We start from the raw sequence: 20,855 nt of genomic DNA, 5'->3' as shown, positions 1-20,855 counted from the left end.
ATAGCAAAGTTATCATACACATTTCCTTTAGGCAAAAAGCAGTCCATATTAAATACTCTAAACTTTTAACCCTAAGGAGTAAAGAATGCAAGCAAAGCCCAGCCTTAGTGTATTGTCACAAACTATATCCCAACTTTTTCTGTTTGCCAGATATAATCAGTTTCATAAACACATAAGCATTGTTAAAAACACCAACATCAACAAATGCCTTAAAAGCCACATCCTGAGAGACTAAACACAATAACTAGTACTGAATAATCAATCTAATGCTTCAAAACCACTATCATCAGTTAACATTAAGACTATATTTTCTTCTCCAGTCATTGCATGTATTATGATCACAATTTCACAGTTCAATGACCCAAAGACTGTCAAAGAATCACATACTTTTCCAGTGTGGTTCATCACTAGTTAGCATCACCATGCATCAATCTGAGCACCTTCTCTCATTTGAAAGAATTAGACCTGGAAATTAAAATATGCCCCCTAATGCATCAGCTTGTTGGGCTGATTATAGATCACCATTTGCTTATATTTCCATTTCCCTGCATGAGAGTATTAATGTTCAAGGTGCCTTCCAACTGCCTAAAGCCCACTGCTCTATGTCCATCTAGGTCACTCTGCATTCTGATTCTGCACCTGCTGCAGCTCTAGCTACGCAATCCGGGTGCAAGCTTGAGCACTGATCCATTACCAAAAGAATAATAGCTTTAAAAAGACTCAAATTAACCTGAATTTTTGGAAGGAAGTCTAGGCAAATAGAACAAAGAAGCATGTCTCTGAATCACTGAAGAGCTCAAGTTAGACTTTCTTTGAATTGTGGATGAATAAGATTGAATAACCACTTTTTTTTCAGCTGTATACTCTTCAAACCCCAGATAGCAACAGCTCTGCAGACTGCCTGGAAATGATTCACTACCCCACTTCACACCCATGGTAATTAAATCACTGACACCAAATTTCATTCTACAGAAGTTTACTGAACACTCCATTTCAGTACTATACCCTAACAAGTTAAGAAGTTTCACGCCTAAATTTCCAAGCTACACTAATTAGTTTACAACATTCTCTGCACAGTTCATATATAACAGTTCAGTAATAATCTTACAAGTAATTAACACCAAGTATTTAAAAGTTTCTCAAAGTACTAATAAAAAAAAAAAAAGTACGAATTTGTGTGTGTTTTTCAGTACTGAAGTGAAAGCACAGTACCGAAAGTTATCAGACGACCTGGTCACACTTAGCCAGAAAATAGAGATAGACTGCAATCTTTTTACAAATGTGACTCTTACACATATTCTCTGCTAGGAAAAAAGCAGAATCCTATAACTGTAAAAATTAATGCAATAAATAAAAGTCTAACAAGACAGTCAGCTTTCAGAACTCTGGATCTCCTGCTACCAGTTCTCCTGTTCTCCTTGTGTAAACAGAAATCACACAATTAAAAGAATATTATTATGATAAATGCTTTACAAAGAAGCTCTCTTAATGCATAGGAGAGGGGGAAAAAAAATGTATGGTTCAGAGTCACCTCAAGTTTAAAAACTTCATAGTCTTCTGCTACCTAGGCTTAACACTTATGACTGACTGAAGCTAGGCATGTTTCTGAAAAACCGCAGCTACATTTGAAAATCCAACATAATTACAAGAGTAATTCAAACACAAAATGACAACAGCAGGAAGTCAACAGCAAGCTTTCCTGAAGGACGCACCTGGACAAGGTAAACAATACTCTTTACCATTACAAACTGAAATCACATGTCTGTACAGCAAAACCCTTCCCAATTTACACTACACAGGACTAAAAATTGTTGAGGTTTTGTGTGGTGGGTTTTTTTTTATTGGGTCGTTTTTGTATTGGCTTCTGCTGTGTTGAAACCTTGACAACAATAGGCAAACAAGAACAACACTCCTGGAACACAACTTAAAGACCTAACACCTGGAGCAGCACCGAGAAACTTTTCTTTGCTATCTATACTGAGAGATGCACTCAATGGGTCATGAAAATGTTATATCTTCAAGATTATCATCCCAACACTATTTCACACTCTGGAATTACCAAAGAAACAAGCATGTGAAAAGGACTATCTCAGGTAAAGCCACTCAAAAATCCAGGGGAAAACACCTAGGTATAGCATCCAGAACAATTTAGTACCTAGAATGTCCTATACATCAGCTCAAAGTTGCAGTATACCACCAGCTGAGCTGCAAACCATAAACATCAGTAAATATGTACTTAGATATCAAACACCGAGGCACATAGGAGAGCACACAAAATACCTTCGTAAGTGTCGAATGACATTTGGGCACTGGATTTTGAAATCCTGAAAAGGATTTAAAGATTATGTTATGTTGCCCAAGGAGATATGACAGACTGCGGTTTGAACAAGATGGCCTGTGGCATGAATAAAATACCACTAGTAAAGATGTCATTAATAAAGTGTAAAAAAAAAAAAAGCTAACAGGAGTAATATGAAGGAAAGGAATAAAACTACAAAAGCAAAGTACAAAATGTTTAGCACAGAACGGAGCCCTGTGTTGTGAAGAGGGGACACAACCCCTGACTGCCAGCATGAAAGGAACAAAACCAACAGGAAGGAAACGGCAGCCAAGGAAAGGCAGTGCAGGGAGTTCACTGCCTCACCTCAAAACCATTTGAACAGTTCAGCGTGATGGGTGTGCTGCCAAGTAACATGTTCTTCCACTGTAGAAAAATCTAGGATGTACGAGTCCTACTGCAAGAGACATTCTAATACATTTCCTATGGCATATATCACAGAACTTTAAGAACGTCAAAGGAAAGATTTCTCTCTCCTACCTAACCAAAGCCGCAGCAACAAGACACCCATTTGAGAGAAAGCTAACAACTACTGACTCAGGGCTGCATAAGCAGTTCCATTGACTGCAGGTGTAACTGATTATTTGCTCTTCAGGAATAGTACTTTAAAATTACCAACCCCCTCACATTTACTATTAAAGCAATCTAAACCATTCAAGCAGCAAAGCCTGCCCCATCTGGCACGAAAATTTTAAGCCAACCAGCCAGAGAGGCATCCTGATACACTGCATCACAAATAACAATCCATCACAAGAAGCTGAGAAATTTGGCTGCAACTCAGCTGTTTACTTAATGCATCTCATGTTAAAATTCCTAAATTTACCATCTTTACCCTATGAGCTCTGAATTGTGTTTGCTAAGGACAAAACTGTTAATGGAAAGATTCTGTATTAAACCACACAAATATTAAAAGAAAAAACAGTTCATCTTTTTGCTGCCTAAACTTTAAATCTTCACAAATACTGTAGTATTATACGAAGCTGCAGACAGACAATAAGCCGCAATCATCATGCAACTAGCCGAGGAATACGGTGAATCCTTCCTACAGTTTCAATACCTCTGAGGAAAGAGCAAACAGGTGAGACAAAGACAAAAGCTTAGAAACACTGCCTCCCTTGGCTTTGTTTCAATCCTTAGCCAAATTTACTACTACGAATATTGTTACACACAACACGCAGTCCTCCCTTCCACACTCTCTAGCCAACCACATGTACAGTCATATAGGGCAACATATAGAAAGCCTTCAGAGTGACACAAATCTGTAGAGTTCAACTTTATCTCAAGTGTTATCCATCATTACTAATAAACATGGATACAATTGCATAAATACTTCAAGTTATTATACCTAGAACTTAAATAATCTTCCTTTTCCTTCAGACCTCTTTCCCAAAATCCCCAATACTGCAAGACTTCCGTAAACACATGTTATTCCAAGTTCTTACTAGACTAACCATCAAAAAAAATAGTCTTAAAGGAACAAAAAATGCCTTACTTTACTTTTATTGATGACTTTCTGCTTGCAATCTCACTTCCACACTGAGAATTTGAGGGCTACAACTGAATTTTGAAGGCAAATTAAAAATTCTTTAAGGAATGAATTAACTTGTGATATGGTTACAAGTGATGCATAAAGTTCAGTTTTAAGCAAATCACATTACCACTACTGAATGGCATAGGAAAACATAAATGCCTACTTATAGCTTTTAAAACTTACCTGGCACTGTGAGTTTCAGTTAGACTAAAATTTATAGTTTTATAATAGAATACTCCAGAAGCAAATAAGGTATTCTGCTATTTTTTGAAGTTAACTTGTAGCTGAGGAAGGTAACTTGAATATCTCTAGGTCCTCTCCTAAGAAATCTAGATGTTAATTTCTAATTCTACATAATTTCCATAAATGCTGTATCAATACCTTTCATAAGTCAATTTTGTATTTGAAACACATTCTTTCAAACACCTAATTTGTACTTCACATGCTAACCTACACATATAACTTGGTATTACACCAGTGCTATTCTTATACGTATTTCTTTAAATTCACTGAGAAAACCAAAATACAAAATCAACTCCACATATGACTAAACCAAATACAAGAAACTGGAAAGTAAGGCACATAAACATGTCCAAGAAAGAAGCAGTGGTAACAACTACCCAGGCGGAACATAACCATTTCAGGCACTTCATGACCATCACATCACAAAAGAACCTTTCAACTGGAACATCAGCTGGAGTCCATTTCAACACTAACAGAAACCCCAAGACCACATTCTCAGAATCACATACAAATGGATTTTTCACAATTATTAATTACAGAAACATTTTTTCCCCCCTGACATGCATTTAATTTCTTCTTTGATTTCTGCTCAGAAATTTCTACATTAACCCCACGCTGGTTAGCTGCTCAACAAACTCTTCTGGGTTCTTTTTTCCTGCCATGCAAAACCTCTTATTTTCTGTTCCCTCTTGAACCACACACGTGTGGTAAAAGCATACAATACATTCACCCCTTTAGCACAGATGTTGTCTGCACAGGCTGTGTACTAAAACTACGCGATTTGTCATCTGGAAGGACACTAGACCATTCCTTTCCCTGAGTCTCTTGTGGTAAAAGACTCCACATTGAATTATATGCATTGTTATATTTGAACTGTTAGCCTTGTCCATTAATTTCTTTCTCCACCTTTTATTTCATACTGTCCAGTCTGGATATTTACCATTTTTAATTCTTAATAGGAAATGGTAGTAAAAGGAAGACTACTTGGCAAATATGCGAGTACTGGAGTCTGAAAATATCATCAGAAACAAACTGAAGAAATACTAATAAAAATATTCATGGAAGAGTTGTGTTGGTTTTTGGGTTGTTGTTTGGGGCTTTTTTTTCTTCCTTTCTTTCCCAAATTCCCTTTTTATAACTTTTATAACAACAATTAATTCTTCATGGATGCTACTTGTAGATTATTTTTCAATGCTGAAAAAGCTAGCAAACATCCTGCTTCAGCTTTTTTCTCTTACCCCCCAGGCAACTGTCAACGAGTAGTAGTAAATAAAAACCATTGCACCAAAATAAAAGAATATTGAGGCCAACAGGGGATATAATAGCATATCTGACCAAGTCTCCTATAGTAACTTGCACACACACAAAAAAACCCATAAACCTAAAGGATGTACTCACATATAAAGCGTATACTCATAGAACTTTTTTTTTAAAGTAACTTCAGAGATGGCTACAGTCAGATTCTGAAATTCTTATATATTATCCAGTAAGAGGTACATGAAAAATATAAGCTTCACAAATTTCTTATAGCATGAAATTCTCCTTGGTGTTATATTTTATGCTTTTCTTTCTCCAGTTACAATCAAAAGTGAATATCCAAGTAATACTGTAATATACTCTTGCTTTTTATTTGTATAGCAAAAAAGATCATGCCATTTCAATACAAAATTGGACACAATTAGCAATAGCACAGCACTTCTACAGCATCTGAGAAATCATACAGACGGCATATGAATGTTACTCAGTCTCCCTCAACAAATAATGGTACTAACTTGGACAAAGCCAAATACGGTAAAAGATGTAAGCTGAATTCCTCATCCACAGTTTAAGATGGCATTTAGCAGCATGTAAGTTCTTGCAGTCAGAAAAGAAAGTCCTCAAAAGCATGCATAGGAACTGTCATTAAAGAGAATGATTTTGTTTGAGAACTAGAATGAAGAGGCAACTCAGAAGGGTAACAAAATTTGCCTTGTCCTCTGCAAGAAACACAAAAAAAATCCAACCATAACACAAGATTTACAAATTAAAAATACAGCAAGACACAAACATGAAATAACTAGAACGTGCACTAAAAACAGAAGATAAAGAAAAAAAGCAAAAGGGATGGAAGAAAAAGTTTGAGTTAGAAAGACAAATCACCACTCAAGTTCAGCTTTCCACTCTGTTATAAAATAAGTGATAGGTAATTCTTAAATATATAGATTATTTCCATCTTCTCTCCAGCAGGGAGATAATATCTTGCACCACTGCTACCAGTTTGTTTTGTAATTAAGGAGACATAATAAGCTAATAATCTTTACTTGTAATTAACTGGAAGCAACTTGTCAAGTAATTACTATTGTTTGAGGACACCCAATCTATTTCATTTTATGCACCTGACAGTCATATTTGCATTTTTATTTATTTATTTATTTATTAATTGCATATGACCTTTCCCAAACTAATTCCCCCACCACCAAGTGGTTCTGGTTTTAAGCTTTCAGTTTGCTTCCTGAGACATTGAAATTATTTCTAATAGATAATATTTTCAGACTTGATTACTTGGAAAAGTAATCTTCAGGCATAGTTGAAGCTTTTTTTGGTCTTTTCTTAAGTTTCAAAAGTAAAAGCACAGAAAATCCCCTAACCCAAACTTTATAACTCATTGATTTCTTTCCCCACTTCTTTTTCTTTTCCTTTTAAAAGAAGTATTACAGTACACTTACCCTCTTTGCCTTTGAATCTTTCCTGATCATATCTGTTGTAGGCAGCTGGAATAGGTTGCTTATTTCGTAAAGTGGGATCCTAAAACAGGTTAAATAACATTTGTTAAACATACTAAAAGATACTTGATGCTTTTTGAACATCATCAAGTATTACATGGAACTGCTCAAGAACTTCAGTAGGAGTCTCAATGCATTTGAAAACTTCTGACATGTTTCCCTTCAAAATCCACTTATAACCTTACAGAAACCGAGTTTAGAAGTACATACCAAAAACAATGACAGTGACCCGAGGCAAAATTAAAGTAGCAATAACAAACTGCATTGGCTAAAAATCTGTAAAGTTTTATGAAATCACACAGTTTTTGTAATATCTCAAGAACTAGCAAGAAGAAAAAAAACTGTCAACTGACAACTCATGATTAAGCCTTCAGCCACACACACAAAATGTTCCTTGCCAGCCTGATTAAGCTAAAATTCTGCTAAACCTACAGAATAAAAACATATTTGGAGAGAGGGGGAAAAAAAAAAAAAAAAAAAAGGTATTCTGGGAAAAGTTTAAAAAAGTGCCAATCTAGAGACATGCTAAATACCAATTCAATCTTTTTTGTGGATGGCTTAGTTACGTATTCACAACTATTCTGAATGGGACATTTGAGTAGTGCCGTGCACAATTTACGAAATTCAACACAAAGCAAATATTTAAATATTGGAATTCATCTTGTTATTTAAATTTAGTTCTTTGTCAAAAGTAGCAGCAGCAAAACCAAAACCAAGTATGATCAAATAGCTTTTAGAGCAGACTGCCACCGAGTTCAAGAATATATTAGGCTTAATAGAACTCAATAGTAAACACCACAATACAAAACAAATCCTGTCTAATACCTAGATAGACTTAAACAATAAACCTCTAAGTCTGCTGATTTATTACAGGCAAAAGAAAGCTAGTTCAAGCTGTTCCCACTCATGAGTCATGTTCCAGATTCTTAAACATTTGCTACCCTATCTGTCAGAAAAACAGCAAAACATTTTGTCTGAAATGGCAGTACTCTCATCTAATACATTTTTTGCAAATAGATGCAGGATGTCACTAGTGTTCAATAAATGCAGAAGCTGGCAGAAGCAGTTTCACCTCTAAGTAACAAGAACATATTGAACAAATTAAACTAATGTATTCAACTCTATAAATACCAATAAATGTAATTTAAGTCAAAGAATATCTGTGAAATTATGCTGAGAAGTTGTGCATTCACTGGAACTAAACCAAAATAAATTTCATATTTAATAACAAGACACTCTCACTTCTGGTGTTACAGCCGTCATACTCAAAGTGCTGCTCTTACCGTTGGTGCTGTATTTGGTGCAGGTCTTTGCTCAGGTGCTCGGCCTTCTTCTCTGGCTTTTACTGATTGAAGAATTGCAAAAATATTCTTGGCAAAGTTCTGAAAAACATATCAGATACCCATGAACCTTGTTGACTATCTGAATTTCAACTAGTAACAGTACAGGTAGAAGACACCATTTGGCTAACTTGTGCTTTGAAGAAAAACAAAACTAGTGCACCAATTTTCTAAACAGGCGCTTTCTGATTACTTTTCTGTGACAGGAGGATCCAAACATAAACTGAGCTTTCAGGCATCGCTGCTACTCCCTATTCTTCAAGGCCCAAACTCACTAGATCTATCTGGCTTCATTACACCACAAGGTAAACCAGACTCTTCACAAACCACTTGTAATCTCCTTCCTCCCTGTTGCCTACCATGCCCTTACAGTCCCTTTGGAACTCTGTGCTGTAGCAAGGTGGGAAAACCTCTCCTCAAGAGTTCCGTGACGTGTCTCATCACCCCAGGTATGCAACCGCCAAGAGCCCACCTGCTCACCTTCTGCCTCCCAACGGGGTGTCTCGGGCACAGTCCCTCTGCCCACCTAACCCCGTGCTACAAGCAGCTTTCCTCCACCCAAGCGTGCCCAGCTCTCTTTGACAAGGGTCCCTCTGAGCCCCTGGGGGGGGGAGCAAGGCAGCCATCTCCCTGCTTCCCAGCACGGCACTGGAGCACAGCAGAGCAAATGTGCTTCAGCTGGCTGTTAATGGCTCACAGGCACAACCCCATCGCACTGTGCTGCAGTTCTTTTAATATTTAACTTGAATTACAACTTCACTCCATTTGGCAATTTAAGCAGTAGAGCCTTTCATTTTCAACTGGAAGCAAGAAATCACATTCACAAATCCTCGACTCCAAGAGTGATCCAGGATAATTCTAGTAACTTCACACAGTGTTTTGTCAGATAACCAAGTCATTGAGGCACAACGGAACAAATTGTATTGATCATGGGTTTTAAAACACATTCCTTCTAGTAATATTAGTAGGGCTGCCTTTTCTAAACGAAAACATACACGTTAATTAAGCTTTTGAAAGGCATATGCTGATCACATTACCAGTCAACAGGCATTTTAAGATACAGAGGTGTGTGTACACAATGTCTGTCATTACTGTCAATTTTCAGTAATGGTTCACCAGTAAAAGCCTTTCACCAATTAAGGAAAATTGCTTTTTTACTGGTTCAGAAAAGTATAATGTATTCAAAAAATGCTTAGATACATCCAGAGTATGGTATGCTAACACTGAAGTGGTGTTAATTAACACCACTGGCATTACAAAACAAAGGCATGCACTACAAAATAAAGACTTCTGAGGTGAATTTTGAGAAATCGTTGACAGCACCGCAATGCTAAGCTTCTCTAAGCTTGTTCACTTGACCTCAGCTGGCACGTTGTCAGTCTGCTTCAGACCAGGGGGGCAGGAACTGGAAGACCACCAGAAACCACTTACAAAGGCAAAGCCATTCCCTGAGCAAACCCAGTTCTTTTCACAAAGACTGAAAGAACTCACGCAAGACTGTATTTGAAGTTCTTTTCAGTCAGAAAAATCCTGGGGAAAAAAAACCCGAAACCTTTAAAAAGCTGTGAGCCATGCACATATCAATTATATGAGGATACTCAAAATCAGCTCTGTTCTTCAGAAAGTAAGTCTAAAATACACACTTTTACTGGAAAATCAGACATTTCTCCCAAACTGTGGACTGGGCAGCATATCAATCATAATTCTTGTCACTGCTGTGCTTTATCATATACTGTCTCTTGGAAACAAGCTACTCAGTCTTCTGAAATTCAAGAGCAAGAACTAATCAAGTAAGAAGAGTAATTGTCCATGTAGAAGCCAAGTCTTCTTTTAGACACAAGGAAGCTACAACCAGCTTTCACATCCGTATTTTGTTCATAAAACCCTCAGTTAACATACTCTTAAAAAGTGAGTTTAAATTTCAAATTATGGATTTTCAGAGGCATTTTAGCATCTCAGGTTTTAATAGCCTGAAACTGCACGTTCTGGACCAAATTTTAAATTCTTTCAGATAAAAAACACACAGGATTTTCTCCCATCTGCTGATGTCTCTCTAATAGGCATGGAATTACAAAGTGTTCTTGCTGATGTCTTTTTTTTCCACAGCAAGAAAATGCAGGATCCCCCAAGGCCACAACTACTATCTGTTTGGAAGGGGGAAAACCAGCAGTGTTTTAACAAGCACTCCAACTAATATCATGATCTTGCTGTTCATTGGCTTGGTTGGGGATCTGGGATTACATTACTGTGACAGAAAATGATCGAGCAGGAAGTCCGCTGCAGGTACCAACTGACTTGCAAAGCCCTGCAGAGTTGCAAGACCTCTAAATTTTCATTGTTCATCCCTTCAGAGATCAGAATATGAATATCCCCTAGCTTCTGCCCTAGATTTAGTTGAACTTAATACCAAGTGCAACATTTTTATTACCAAAAACTTCTGATCTGGAGGACAGAGCAGAGGAGAAACAAAAAAATAAAAAAAACACCAACCACCACACACTAAGAAAAAGAAAATATCTGTTTCTCCGTACTGTCTCAAAAAACCCTGAACACACTTTAACAACAATGCTTAAGAAAATCCTCAGTATATCAAAGGGCAATACGATTGATTCCTGTTGTTAGCTGCCTAGAGCACTGCTACTCCCATGAAAGCTCTCTTTGTTGATTCCATCCATGTCTACACTAATAATTCATCACAGAGTGGGAGGGGGCAAAATGTTTCAGCAACTACCAAATCAGGCTTTTGATATTGCCTCAAGTAAAGCCCTAGCATAACAGATATTTCCACCCATCCTCACTGATGCCTATAAAAAGAAGGCTCACACGCTAGCTGTGAATTGGAAGGGAAAACAACGGTAGCCAAAAGACAATCAGCAACAGCACCTATGGGCAGATACACATAGTCAATCATCTTACAGAGAGTCACATAGGTTCTGTAGGAAAGCCTGCAACACTATGTAAATTCTGAAAATTTACTGGCACAGATGTTCTATGCCTTGCCAACATAGTGACTAACATACACCAAGTCAAGTTACTATCACTGGTGTTAATTTAACACCAAGCTGTTTGAAGAGAAACACCACAGCAAGTAACATCAGCCTGCTCTGCTGGGGAAGACTTAATCAAGTTACATCAGTAACATCCTTTGTAACAAAAATACTTCCATTTAAATATATCACAATTTATTAAAAAAAAAAAAAAAAAACAATAAAAAAACCACACAACCCACCACTGCAATCCTCATTCTACAACCTATCTTTAATTTCTATAACTACCCATAACCCTAACGCTACTTAACAAAGATTTCTAGTCACGATAGCAGCTTTGTCATGCTACCAAATTAAAAGAAAAACAAACACCGATTTCAACTTCACAGAAAATATCTTGCAACAAAAAATATTTAAAGAAAAGCATATTTCATCTCAATCATCTGAACAAAAATAAGAGATTCAATCTCACATATAAAACTAGAAGTATATACAGTGTTAAGATACCATGGCTTATAGGGCTTCAAAACTTTCCTATAGCTAAGCTATAACCAATTTTTCATCAGGTTTTACATTCTGGTATTTCTCTGCAGAGAGAGAAGAGCCTAGGAACAACTGTATAAACTCAAAGTCTTACTTGAGCTAACAATAAGAATTTCTTGTTGGACATGCATTCCAGGATGAGCAAGAGCTGCAGAAGGCTGTAAATATCGTCCAAACCTACAGCAGGGCTGGAGAAGGAAGAATCAAGCCCCTATCACACTTCTTTGCACATTTGCTTGACACGCTCAGACATACTGCTAAGTCCTTTGCAGCCACTGACAGACTGAAAGGCATGATGCAGTACCAGAAATGCAATATCCCCATCACATATTTTCAGCAATTCCTATGTACTGCCTGACATGAAAAATGTGAACAGTATTCAGGTGGTCTGGTACAAGTACAGGAGAAATTAAAAAATTGTGCATACAGAAGGTGAACTGATGAACTGTATCATTTAAGAGAAAATAATTTGCACATTTAAAGCACATATTTAGATCTGGAGTCCCTCATTTAAGGTATCCCCCTCCTATGCCTCTGAATATCTACCTTCAATTTATAAACTGTTCACTAATATTGAAGTTGATCTTCTCTCCTCCTTGCTCTTCTAATTTAAAGATAGTCCTAAAGCACTGCATTTTATATTGTGTGCGAGGTTGCCCTCTGAATCAAAGGTTGGACATATGCAAGATTGATATTCAGGGACAGTTGCAAGCAACTGCAAGCATGCAAATGTACTGCTAGAATGGCTGTGTGAACTATTAGTATTCTCTGCACCGTGCTCATTCAGACTATAAAAATTTCCATCATTTCTGACCCAGCACCTTTCCTCTCCTCACACAAGAACCCTTCAGGTAAAGGCCACAGTCAGAAACATGTATTATATAGTTGTGATGAAGTAAATCCTTCTTTTTGAATTGCATACACATGCACCTCTCCCATTTTCCTTATTTGCTTTCATTTGATTGACACATAAAATGCAGAATATGTTCAACTGCACTGACAGTCACGTTTGCAGAGAGCTCATGGTACCACTCATGAGTCATGCAACAAGCATAATAGCACACAGAGAATTTTTAAAAGAACCACCTAAATTAATAAGTCATCTTAGCTATGCTTTCAGGACAACAGGAGTTTATATAGCTAACCCAATGAAGCAGAGTACATGACTTAATATTTTTTTAAGCTGTCAGATTAGGAACCAATTAAAAAAAAACCCTGTTCATAAAACTGAACTGGTTACTAACTGCTGGGGGGTGGGGAAAATGAGACACTCCCTTCCACAAAAAGTTACTCAGGGAATCAAATAACATTTCTTCATATTCCAGGCAAAAAGCTCAGTTAAGTATTGCTAGTCTATTGCACTAAATTGAAAACATAGCTATTAGCCCCATGTATTTGTGGACTGTATTTTCAGTAAAAAGTTTCACTCCTCCCTTGTTCTGTATTATCTTCACTAAATTTTTTACAGCAAGAGTATTATATGACAGAAAACAGAAACATCTAACTTGAAATACCACACAGGATAGTTCAGAAGAGCAGGAACACTGTAATATTCTGAAGATACAGCACAGCAGAAAATCGGCTCAAAAACCACCCTCAGACATAATCCAAGTTTATTTCTCCTATGAATGCAGCATATGGAAATACATTTCTTTAATAGCTATAGAAGCAGTGCTTAAGAATGGTGAGTTTACTTTATAGCTAACCTAAATTTTCTTTGAGGAAATGCAATGCTTCATTCTACAGATTTTTCTAACAAATTCAAGGTATCTATTTACCAAACAAGGTTCATTATTGCACAATAAAAATACAGTTTTTATAATCTGGCCCTTCTTTCCTTTAAGTGCTGTATTCAAAATGTCTGCACTAGTGCCTAGCAGTGATATACCGGTCTTCGCAGTTTTACTAAGCTAATATAGGATAAAGTGGAGTTTGGGAACTTAAGCTACACCACGCCATTACACCTGTGCACAGCCATTCTAAAATGATACGCTTGTTCCATTTGAAAGCTCTAATGACGATACTAGTTGCTATTAACCTGGCACACCTTCGCCTGTTCGATTTTGCTATTAAATTCACCACGATTATCAATTCCAGGAACATGGAACAATCCTGCCACCTAGAGCCCAGACATAAAAGTTGCCTTTACAATCCAACAATGTCTTTTCAAATATCCAGATTTTTACTCTCACCCCTTTCAGCTGTCAAAAGTGATTAAAATACTATATTATTCTTGCTATAAAATTACTTTAATGTATTTTCCAGTTACAAGATCATATAAAAGAATCTAATGAAATTGTGATTATAACTGTATTAATCCCTTTCAGAGGTGACTTCACTAGTAAGAATGCTCAAAATGTGTCAGAACAGAAACATGAGAACTGAAACTAACTGAAAAAGCCATTACTCACAGCATTTACTTCAAATATGTTAGTCACTGTTAAAAGGATCAACTGCACAAATAGAAGACATTAATTTTAAAAAATAAAATATGCAGATACTGTCTGCAGTGGTAATATTTTCCAGGTGGTAACAGAAAACTGAAGATACTGACCACCATAAAGATGAGATTCATTTGGAGAAGGAGAAAAATGAGAAGTCTCATTATTTAATACTTACGTGCAGGAATACATAAAACCACAAAGGAGTAACATTCTGAAAGAGTTCAGAGCAAAAGACTGTATTGGATAAATTTGCAATTGTGGGTTACATCCAAGATAAATGCCACATACCAGGAAAGCACTAATCCCTCCAGCTAGCTCAGCTATAAACTCTAATCATCTTACTCAGTCCTGGACTTCTCATCACCATGCACACAAACATACCCAGAAGGTGGGGGTTGGGGAGATAAAAAAAAAAATAATCAAGATTATGGAATTTAATACATACAACTCACAATCATGCTCTACAAAATTAAGTTAGAGCAGAGTCCATTCCCTTCTGTATTAATGTCCTTTTTTTTATGGATACACAATACACTGTGCATCAAGCTTTTTTCTAAAATATAGCTAACTAGCACATTACAACAGGACTGCAACAACTGAACATTCCAAATCTGAAAAAGGAGGGTTTAAAAAAAAAAAACAAAAAAAACCAAAAAACCAAAAAATACCACAACAAAAGAACTTGTTTATTTAAACAAATTGCTTGTTACACAAAACAAGATTCCTGTGTTTTTAAAACAAAGTTTAAGGAAAATATGTGCTGAATAGCCTAGTCTAGGTCTTTCACATAAGAACAGAGAATATAAAAATATCAGGAGATAAAGGAGATAAGGAGAAAAAGCATTTTATTCAAATTCAGGCTTACTTCCTACTTTATTAGAAAGGAAAGAGAACAGTTTTTATATATGAAGAAGCCGTAATTCAGAATATTCTCTTAACTTTTTGGTAAATGTTAAACAGAGAAAAGATTAACTACTCAGATTGTGAGAGAATCAAATGGGTCGGTGTGCAGAAGTGAAGCAACAGCAATAAATAGGACCTTTGCTTCAACATTTCCACCTAGAGCTAGCAAGTTACACGCACATAAAGAAACAATTGTATGTTGACAAAGGTTACGAAACTAGAGGGACCAAGTTTCACATAACTCTGATCCCATACCAAGTTGAACACTCTAAATAGCTTTTCTGTTCATTAACGGATACCTGCACAAGGAGCCCACAGCTGCTTATTCTTCAATTTTATACACAGCTAATTCCATTAGAAAAACGTTCACCTGAAATTCAAGTTTCTCACATTCAGCTTATGTGGTTCTACTTCAGTGCTTTTCCCTGGAGAGTATCCAGACACACAATAACTGTACAGGTCACACTAGACTCCTAGTGCCTTGCAATGTTTTCAAAAGACTTACACAAGGCTCAAAGAAGACAGTAAAGAAAGGATTTACAGAGCTGTCGAAAAAGGCAGAGAAATCCAGAAAACCAGCAGCTGGACAAGTCCCAGGCAGTTGCTGCACACAGATACGTAAGTGTGTGTCTGTCTACGGGCCCATATGTGGCGGACATATAGCCACTGCTCCAGCTTCTTAGTCAAAGCAATTCAGAAAGGTTATGTGGTGTAGCACTCAAGATTTCCCATATGTTTGATAAGATGGACTGTGTTATTTCTCCTGTACATAGGGTTAGAGTCCACTTGAGAAAAGGTAACTCTAATATTCTCGCAACTGTAAGAAAATATGACCGAAGAGTGCTACCCAAAATTTGAAGTTTTAGCAATAACCTCTAGCATATCCCTACGTACTGGCTCTGGCTGAGACGGAGCCGATTCTCCCCACAGCAGCCCTCAGGGTGCTGTGCCTTGCGCTGGTAGCTAGAAGGGCGTTGGTATCACCCCAGTGTTTTGGCTGCTGCTGAGCAGTGCTCACACGGCATCAAGGCTGCCTCTCCAACTTTCCCTCTTCATCAGTAGGCTGAGGGTAGGCAACATCTTGGAAGGGGACATAGCAGGACAGCCAAGCCAAACTGACCAAAGGGATATTCCATACCGTATTACCTCCGCTCAGCAATAAACAGTAAGAGAAAGGAGAGGTGGGGCCATTTGTTATTACAAAGTGTATCTTCTGAAGCAACTGCTACAGGTACTGAAGCCCTACTTCTAGGGAAGCAGCTGGACATCACCTGCTAGTAAGTTCAGAATAAATCTGTTTTCCTTTGCTTCTGCATGCAATCTCTGCTTTTGCTTTTATTATACTACCTTTACCTTGACCCACAAGTTTTTTTCTATCTTATTTTCTCCACCACCAATCCTGCTGATGAGGGGAGTGCCAAAGCAGCTTGGTGGGCACCTGGCATGTAGCCAAGGTCAACCCACCACACTCTACAGAAGAAAGGATGAAAGATTTAAAAAAAAAAAAAAAACCAAAACCACACAACACATCAGAAATACTCAGAGCTTACTATTCCTGTAAAAACACTGGTTCATTTCAAAAAGAAAATTCACAAGGCCAGTATTAATGCATTTCCAAGATTCCAGTTTTAACATTTCTTTACGCATAAAGCAGAGCATGTTCAACCCAGCCCACCCAGTTATCATGTATCTGGCTGCCTATCTAAGAAATACTTCTGAGCAATCAGATTAAAGATTAAAAAAAAAAAAAAAAAATCAAGTACATCAGCAGTCACCAACAAAATGCACCCTCCAAATACACCTGTGAATGCTGAAACTGCTGCTTAGGCTACTTTAATTTTTTCCTACAGGAAGGATTCAAGTGCCACAAACAGATTTACAGCAGAGATGGAACAAGGAGGCTTTTCTTTCAGAAAAGATTGAGCCTGCTACAGGAGATTATAAAAACCGAAGGGTTATTCAGGAAGGAAGGTAGAGGAAGGACATGAAAGGAAGAAATTCATTTCAGTTTAAACACTGTTGGGTTTTTTTCTATGTGTTCAAGGGTTTGTTTTACAAAACAGCCAGACATTTATCTAAAAACATGCACACAATAGAACTAAAACTTCTGCAAAGCAGTAATTCAAAACTTAACACTTCACATGCTTATGATGGTAAATATTCTATGTATGGTTCAAAACTTCAGCTACCAGAGAGATATCCAGTTCCATATACCCAGGTTCTCTCAAAGACATTACAAAAGTAGTATTTTTATATTTTCCCCTATGATTTGTAGTTTCTAAAGTGTCAATATTAACTCCAATGTATCTTCACCAGACAGTATCTCAAACTGATTTAACATATGTAAATATCTGACAAACTTAACCTGTTCTTCAGAAACAGGTTCCACGGGCAATGGCACAACTACATTACCAATGGCCCATTCATACCCTTCTAACATGATAGAAGTAAGCATCCAAAATTATTATGTCAGCTTCATACAAAAAAAGACCACCCAAAAAAACCTAGTGAGACACTAATGGTAGCAAGACACCTTATCCAAATATCAATATACAGATTAAATAATTTTCACTTTTTCTTCTTTAAACTTCCCACCCTACACCTGTACTGCCTCTCTTCTCCAGCATGTCCAGCTGGGCCAGGTCTGAAGATAGCAATTCCCTCACCCTGATTCTGTGTGTGTTTGTGAAGATTAAGAATGAGAACTGGACTGTGTGAAGCAAGGACAAACGGAAGAGATTAATTTTTTAAAACCCCCAACAACTGTGGCTGTTAAAAGAATGGTAAAAGAATTCAGAAATTAGTCAAATTTCAAAAGCAATAAAAGTGATTGATGCTAAATTTTCAGCTGTTTAGATTGGCAGTTGACTCACTGAAACAACAATGTTGTTTTGCATGCCTTTAGCCACACCTGAAATGAAATGGCTTTAAACAATATATCCTCTCAAGCAGTTCTAAAATTAAGCTACTATGAAAGAGGAAAAAAAAAAGCCAAAACCCCACACGCAAAAAGTAAGACTGAACAGATGCAATTTGGCTCTGAAAAGTGGTTACTTAGAAGCATCACATTATTCATAAAATCTGTAAGATTACACTACAGACTTGGGGAAGGCCAACAGATACTTAAAACAGACAGTGCAGGATGACTCATCCACTAGCAATTAAATCAAACACTGTATTTCCAAAAGAAAGTAGAACTGCATAATAATCAGGAAGACTACTATGGAAAATTACCTCAACAAAAAGTTCTAACCAAAACAGAAAAATAAGCAAGCAGACAAATACAAATTCTAGAAATCTTAAGACAGAAGAGGACAGATGAACTCAAATGCCTGATTTTACAAGAAGTAGGAACCTCACGAAAATCAGTAAAAAAAAAAAAACAAAAACAAAAAACAGACAGCCGGGGACTGCAAAACAGAGGGGATCATACAGATAAAGGACCTGTGTGATGCATTACAGAAAGCTCAGAGTCAAAGAAACTATGAACGACAACCAATGAATGATAGTAAATTAACGGTAACCTGCCCCAGATCATTAGAGCCTTAGGGATCCATTGCCAATATGAACAAGACAGTACAGAGATTTCCAAAGAAAACAGTAATTATGAGAGATTGCAGTTACTTTGTAAATTGGGTAAGTGTCAAGAAGGTAAGTGATGCAGCAATTAATTCTTTATCTATCATAATTGCTTCTCGGAGCAACCAGCCAAAGTAGTCTAAAAAGGAAAAGCATCTCTTCATTTAGTCCATAGTACCTAGCTTAAAGAAATAGCTGCTGAAGAATATTCTACAAAAGGAGTATCAGTGTACTTCAATTCAACATTGCTGTAAATCAAAAACACTCCCACAGGCAGGAAAAAAATCCACTACTATAATTTCAGTAAGGGGATCTACATAACAATGAAGATGCTATCAAAAGATAATTAAAAGCAGCATCTGAAAGGGCAGAATGCAAGTATTCATGAAAACCACTGAAGATGTTAAGAGAACACTATGTCACTGGAGACTTAAAAAAAAATAATCCTGGAACAGTTCTATAAAGCAAAAAAAGGCTATTTGAAGTAAAAAGCAAACTTCAGTATCAGAAAACGTGTCCAAAAGGAGAAACAGTAAATACTCCATAAATATAGTCAAGATTACTGCCATCTGTGTAGCATTTTGACAAGTATCTTGCTGGACGAATCAGTACTCTTTTCAAACACATCAAAATCAGAGGAAACCTGCCGGAGAGCTGATAAGGATGACAGATTATTTCATTTTGCTGTGGCCTGATCTTCCTAGTGTTTTACTTTTAGAATCATAGAATCATTTCGGTTGGAAAAGGCCTTTAAGATCAAGTCCAACTGTTAACCCAGCACTGCCAAGCCCACCACTAAACCATGTCCCTGAGTACGACATTTGCATGCTTTTTAAACACCCCCAGGGATGGTGATTCCACTTCATCCCTGGGCAGCCTGTCCCAGTGCTCGCCCACCCCTTCTGTCAAGAAGTTTTTCCTAACACCCAATCTAAACCTCCCCTGTAACAAACTTGAGGCACTTTCCTCTTGTCCTGTCACTACTTACCTGAGGGAAAAGACCAATCCCCACCTCCCTCCAACCTCCTTTCAGGTAGCTGTAGAGAACAATAAGGTCCCTCCCTGAGCACCCCCTCCTCTCCAGGCTGAACTCCCCAGCTCCCCCAGCCGCTCCCCAGCAGTCTGGTGCCCCAGCCCCACTACATCCCTCCTGCAGTGAGGGGCAAGTTTTGCACCTTAAGCTATCACTGCATCTTTGTTTACTACAGAGAACACTGGGAAGGCTTACGCACAGGAGTTTTTCTCTGTGTAAAAGAGAGCAAGGAACTGCCTCAGACAGTTTGGAAAGAAACAACGAAATTGAAGGTTTGGGGTGCTCACTGTGTTGCAATTCACCCAGGAGTTCTACACAAATTCAGACAGTAAATAGTCAGACACTAGATGGTATGTAAACTACTGCTGAAGTCAATTTCAAACATTCTAAGAGGTTTCCGGAGACTGTAGATCTGTAGATAAATCTATACCAAGCAGATAATTCTTTTGATTAGCAATTCAAGTATCATGTAGTAAAGTCAAAACACCATTTCCAGAGGAGTATCATGCTTACCTGATCAAAATTCTTTAAATGATCAGGCAAGTAGATAAGGAATGATCTGCCTGAGAGAACATACCCAAGTTTCCTGATAACTTTTGAGGTAGTCTTCACTAAAGTTCATTAAAGAAACCAAACAAGCAAACAACAACAACAAAAAAACCCACACCACAAAAAGCAAACAAACAAACCCCCAACCAAAGAAACCTCCCAGTCAACCTACTAACAAACAAAAAACCCTGAGGTGTTCTGGGATAAGTCACAGCCCTGAGTAACAAGTGGTATTTCCCCCACCACCCCCATCTACTTACTCTCACTGATACTTGTACAAGAAAATAAACATTATCGTTCAATGATTCCTGCCCATACTATCAAGAACACTCCTGCAACCCTGCACAAACAGAAGTAAAGGCTTGCTATTATGCCTATTATATTCATCAGGCTAGTCAAAGCAACTGCGTGCTGGAATCCAAGAATAAACTTGACCTCTTGTTTCTTGTCTTTCTTCCCATGTCAGCTTTTGCTTAAAATCACCACCTCATCTTGCTATTATTACAAGGATACTACAATAAAACATTTAACTCTCTCCCTAGTATCTTTGCAAGTTTCCCTTGGAAGATACGTAAAGATATGAAAGCCATGAATGATTCACTA

At 37.4% G+C, this 20,855-nt stretch overlaps 1 protein-coding gene across 1 annotated transcript in view; it reads right to left on the bottom strand.

Moving 5' to 3' along the window:
• CDC73 (cell division cycle 73) overlaps positions 1 to 20,855 on the bottom strand; it is a 112,837-nt gene that overhangs the window by 78,603 nt on the left and 13,379 nt on the right. The window contains exons 8-9 of the mRNA XM_055815073.1: positions 8,158 to 8,256; positions 6,818 to 6,896 (exon numbers count right to left, since the gene is read on the bottom strand). Coding sequence (XP_055671048.1) covers positions 6,818 to 6,896; positions 8,158 to 8,256 — 178 coding nt within the window. The remainder of the gene's footprint in view (positions 1 to 6,817; positions 6,897 to 8,157; positions 8,257 to 20,855) is intronic.

This window comes from Falco peregrinus, chromosome 10 (assembly GCF_023634155.1).
Source record: "Falco peregrinus isolate bFalPer1 chromosome 10, bFalPer1.pri, whole genome shotgun sequence".
In the NCBI taxonomy this organism is placed as follows: Eukaryota; Metazoa; Chordata; class Aves; order Falconiformes; family Falconidae; genus Falco; species Falco peregrinus.
Note: the sequence above shows the minus strand (reverse complement) of the source record. Positions and strands in the feature narration are given on the sequence as shown.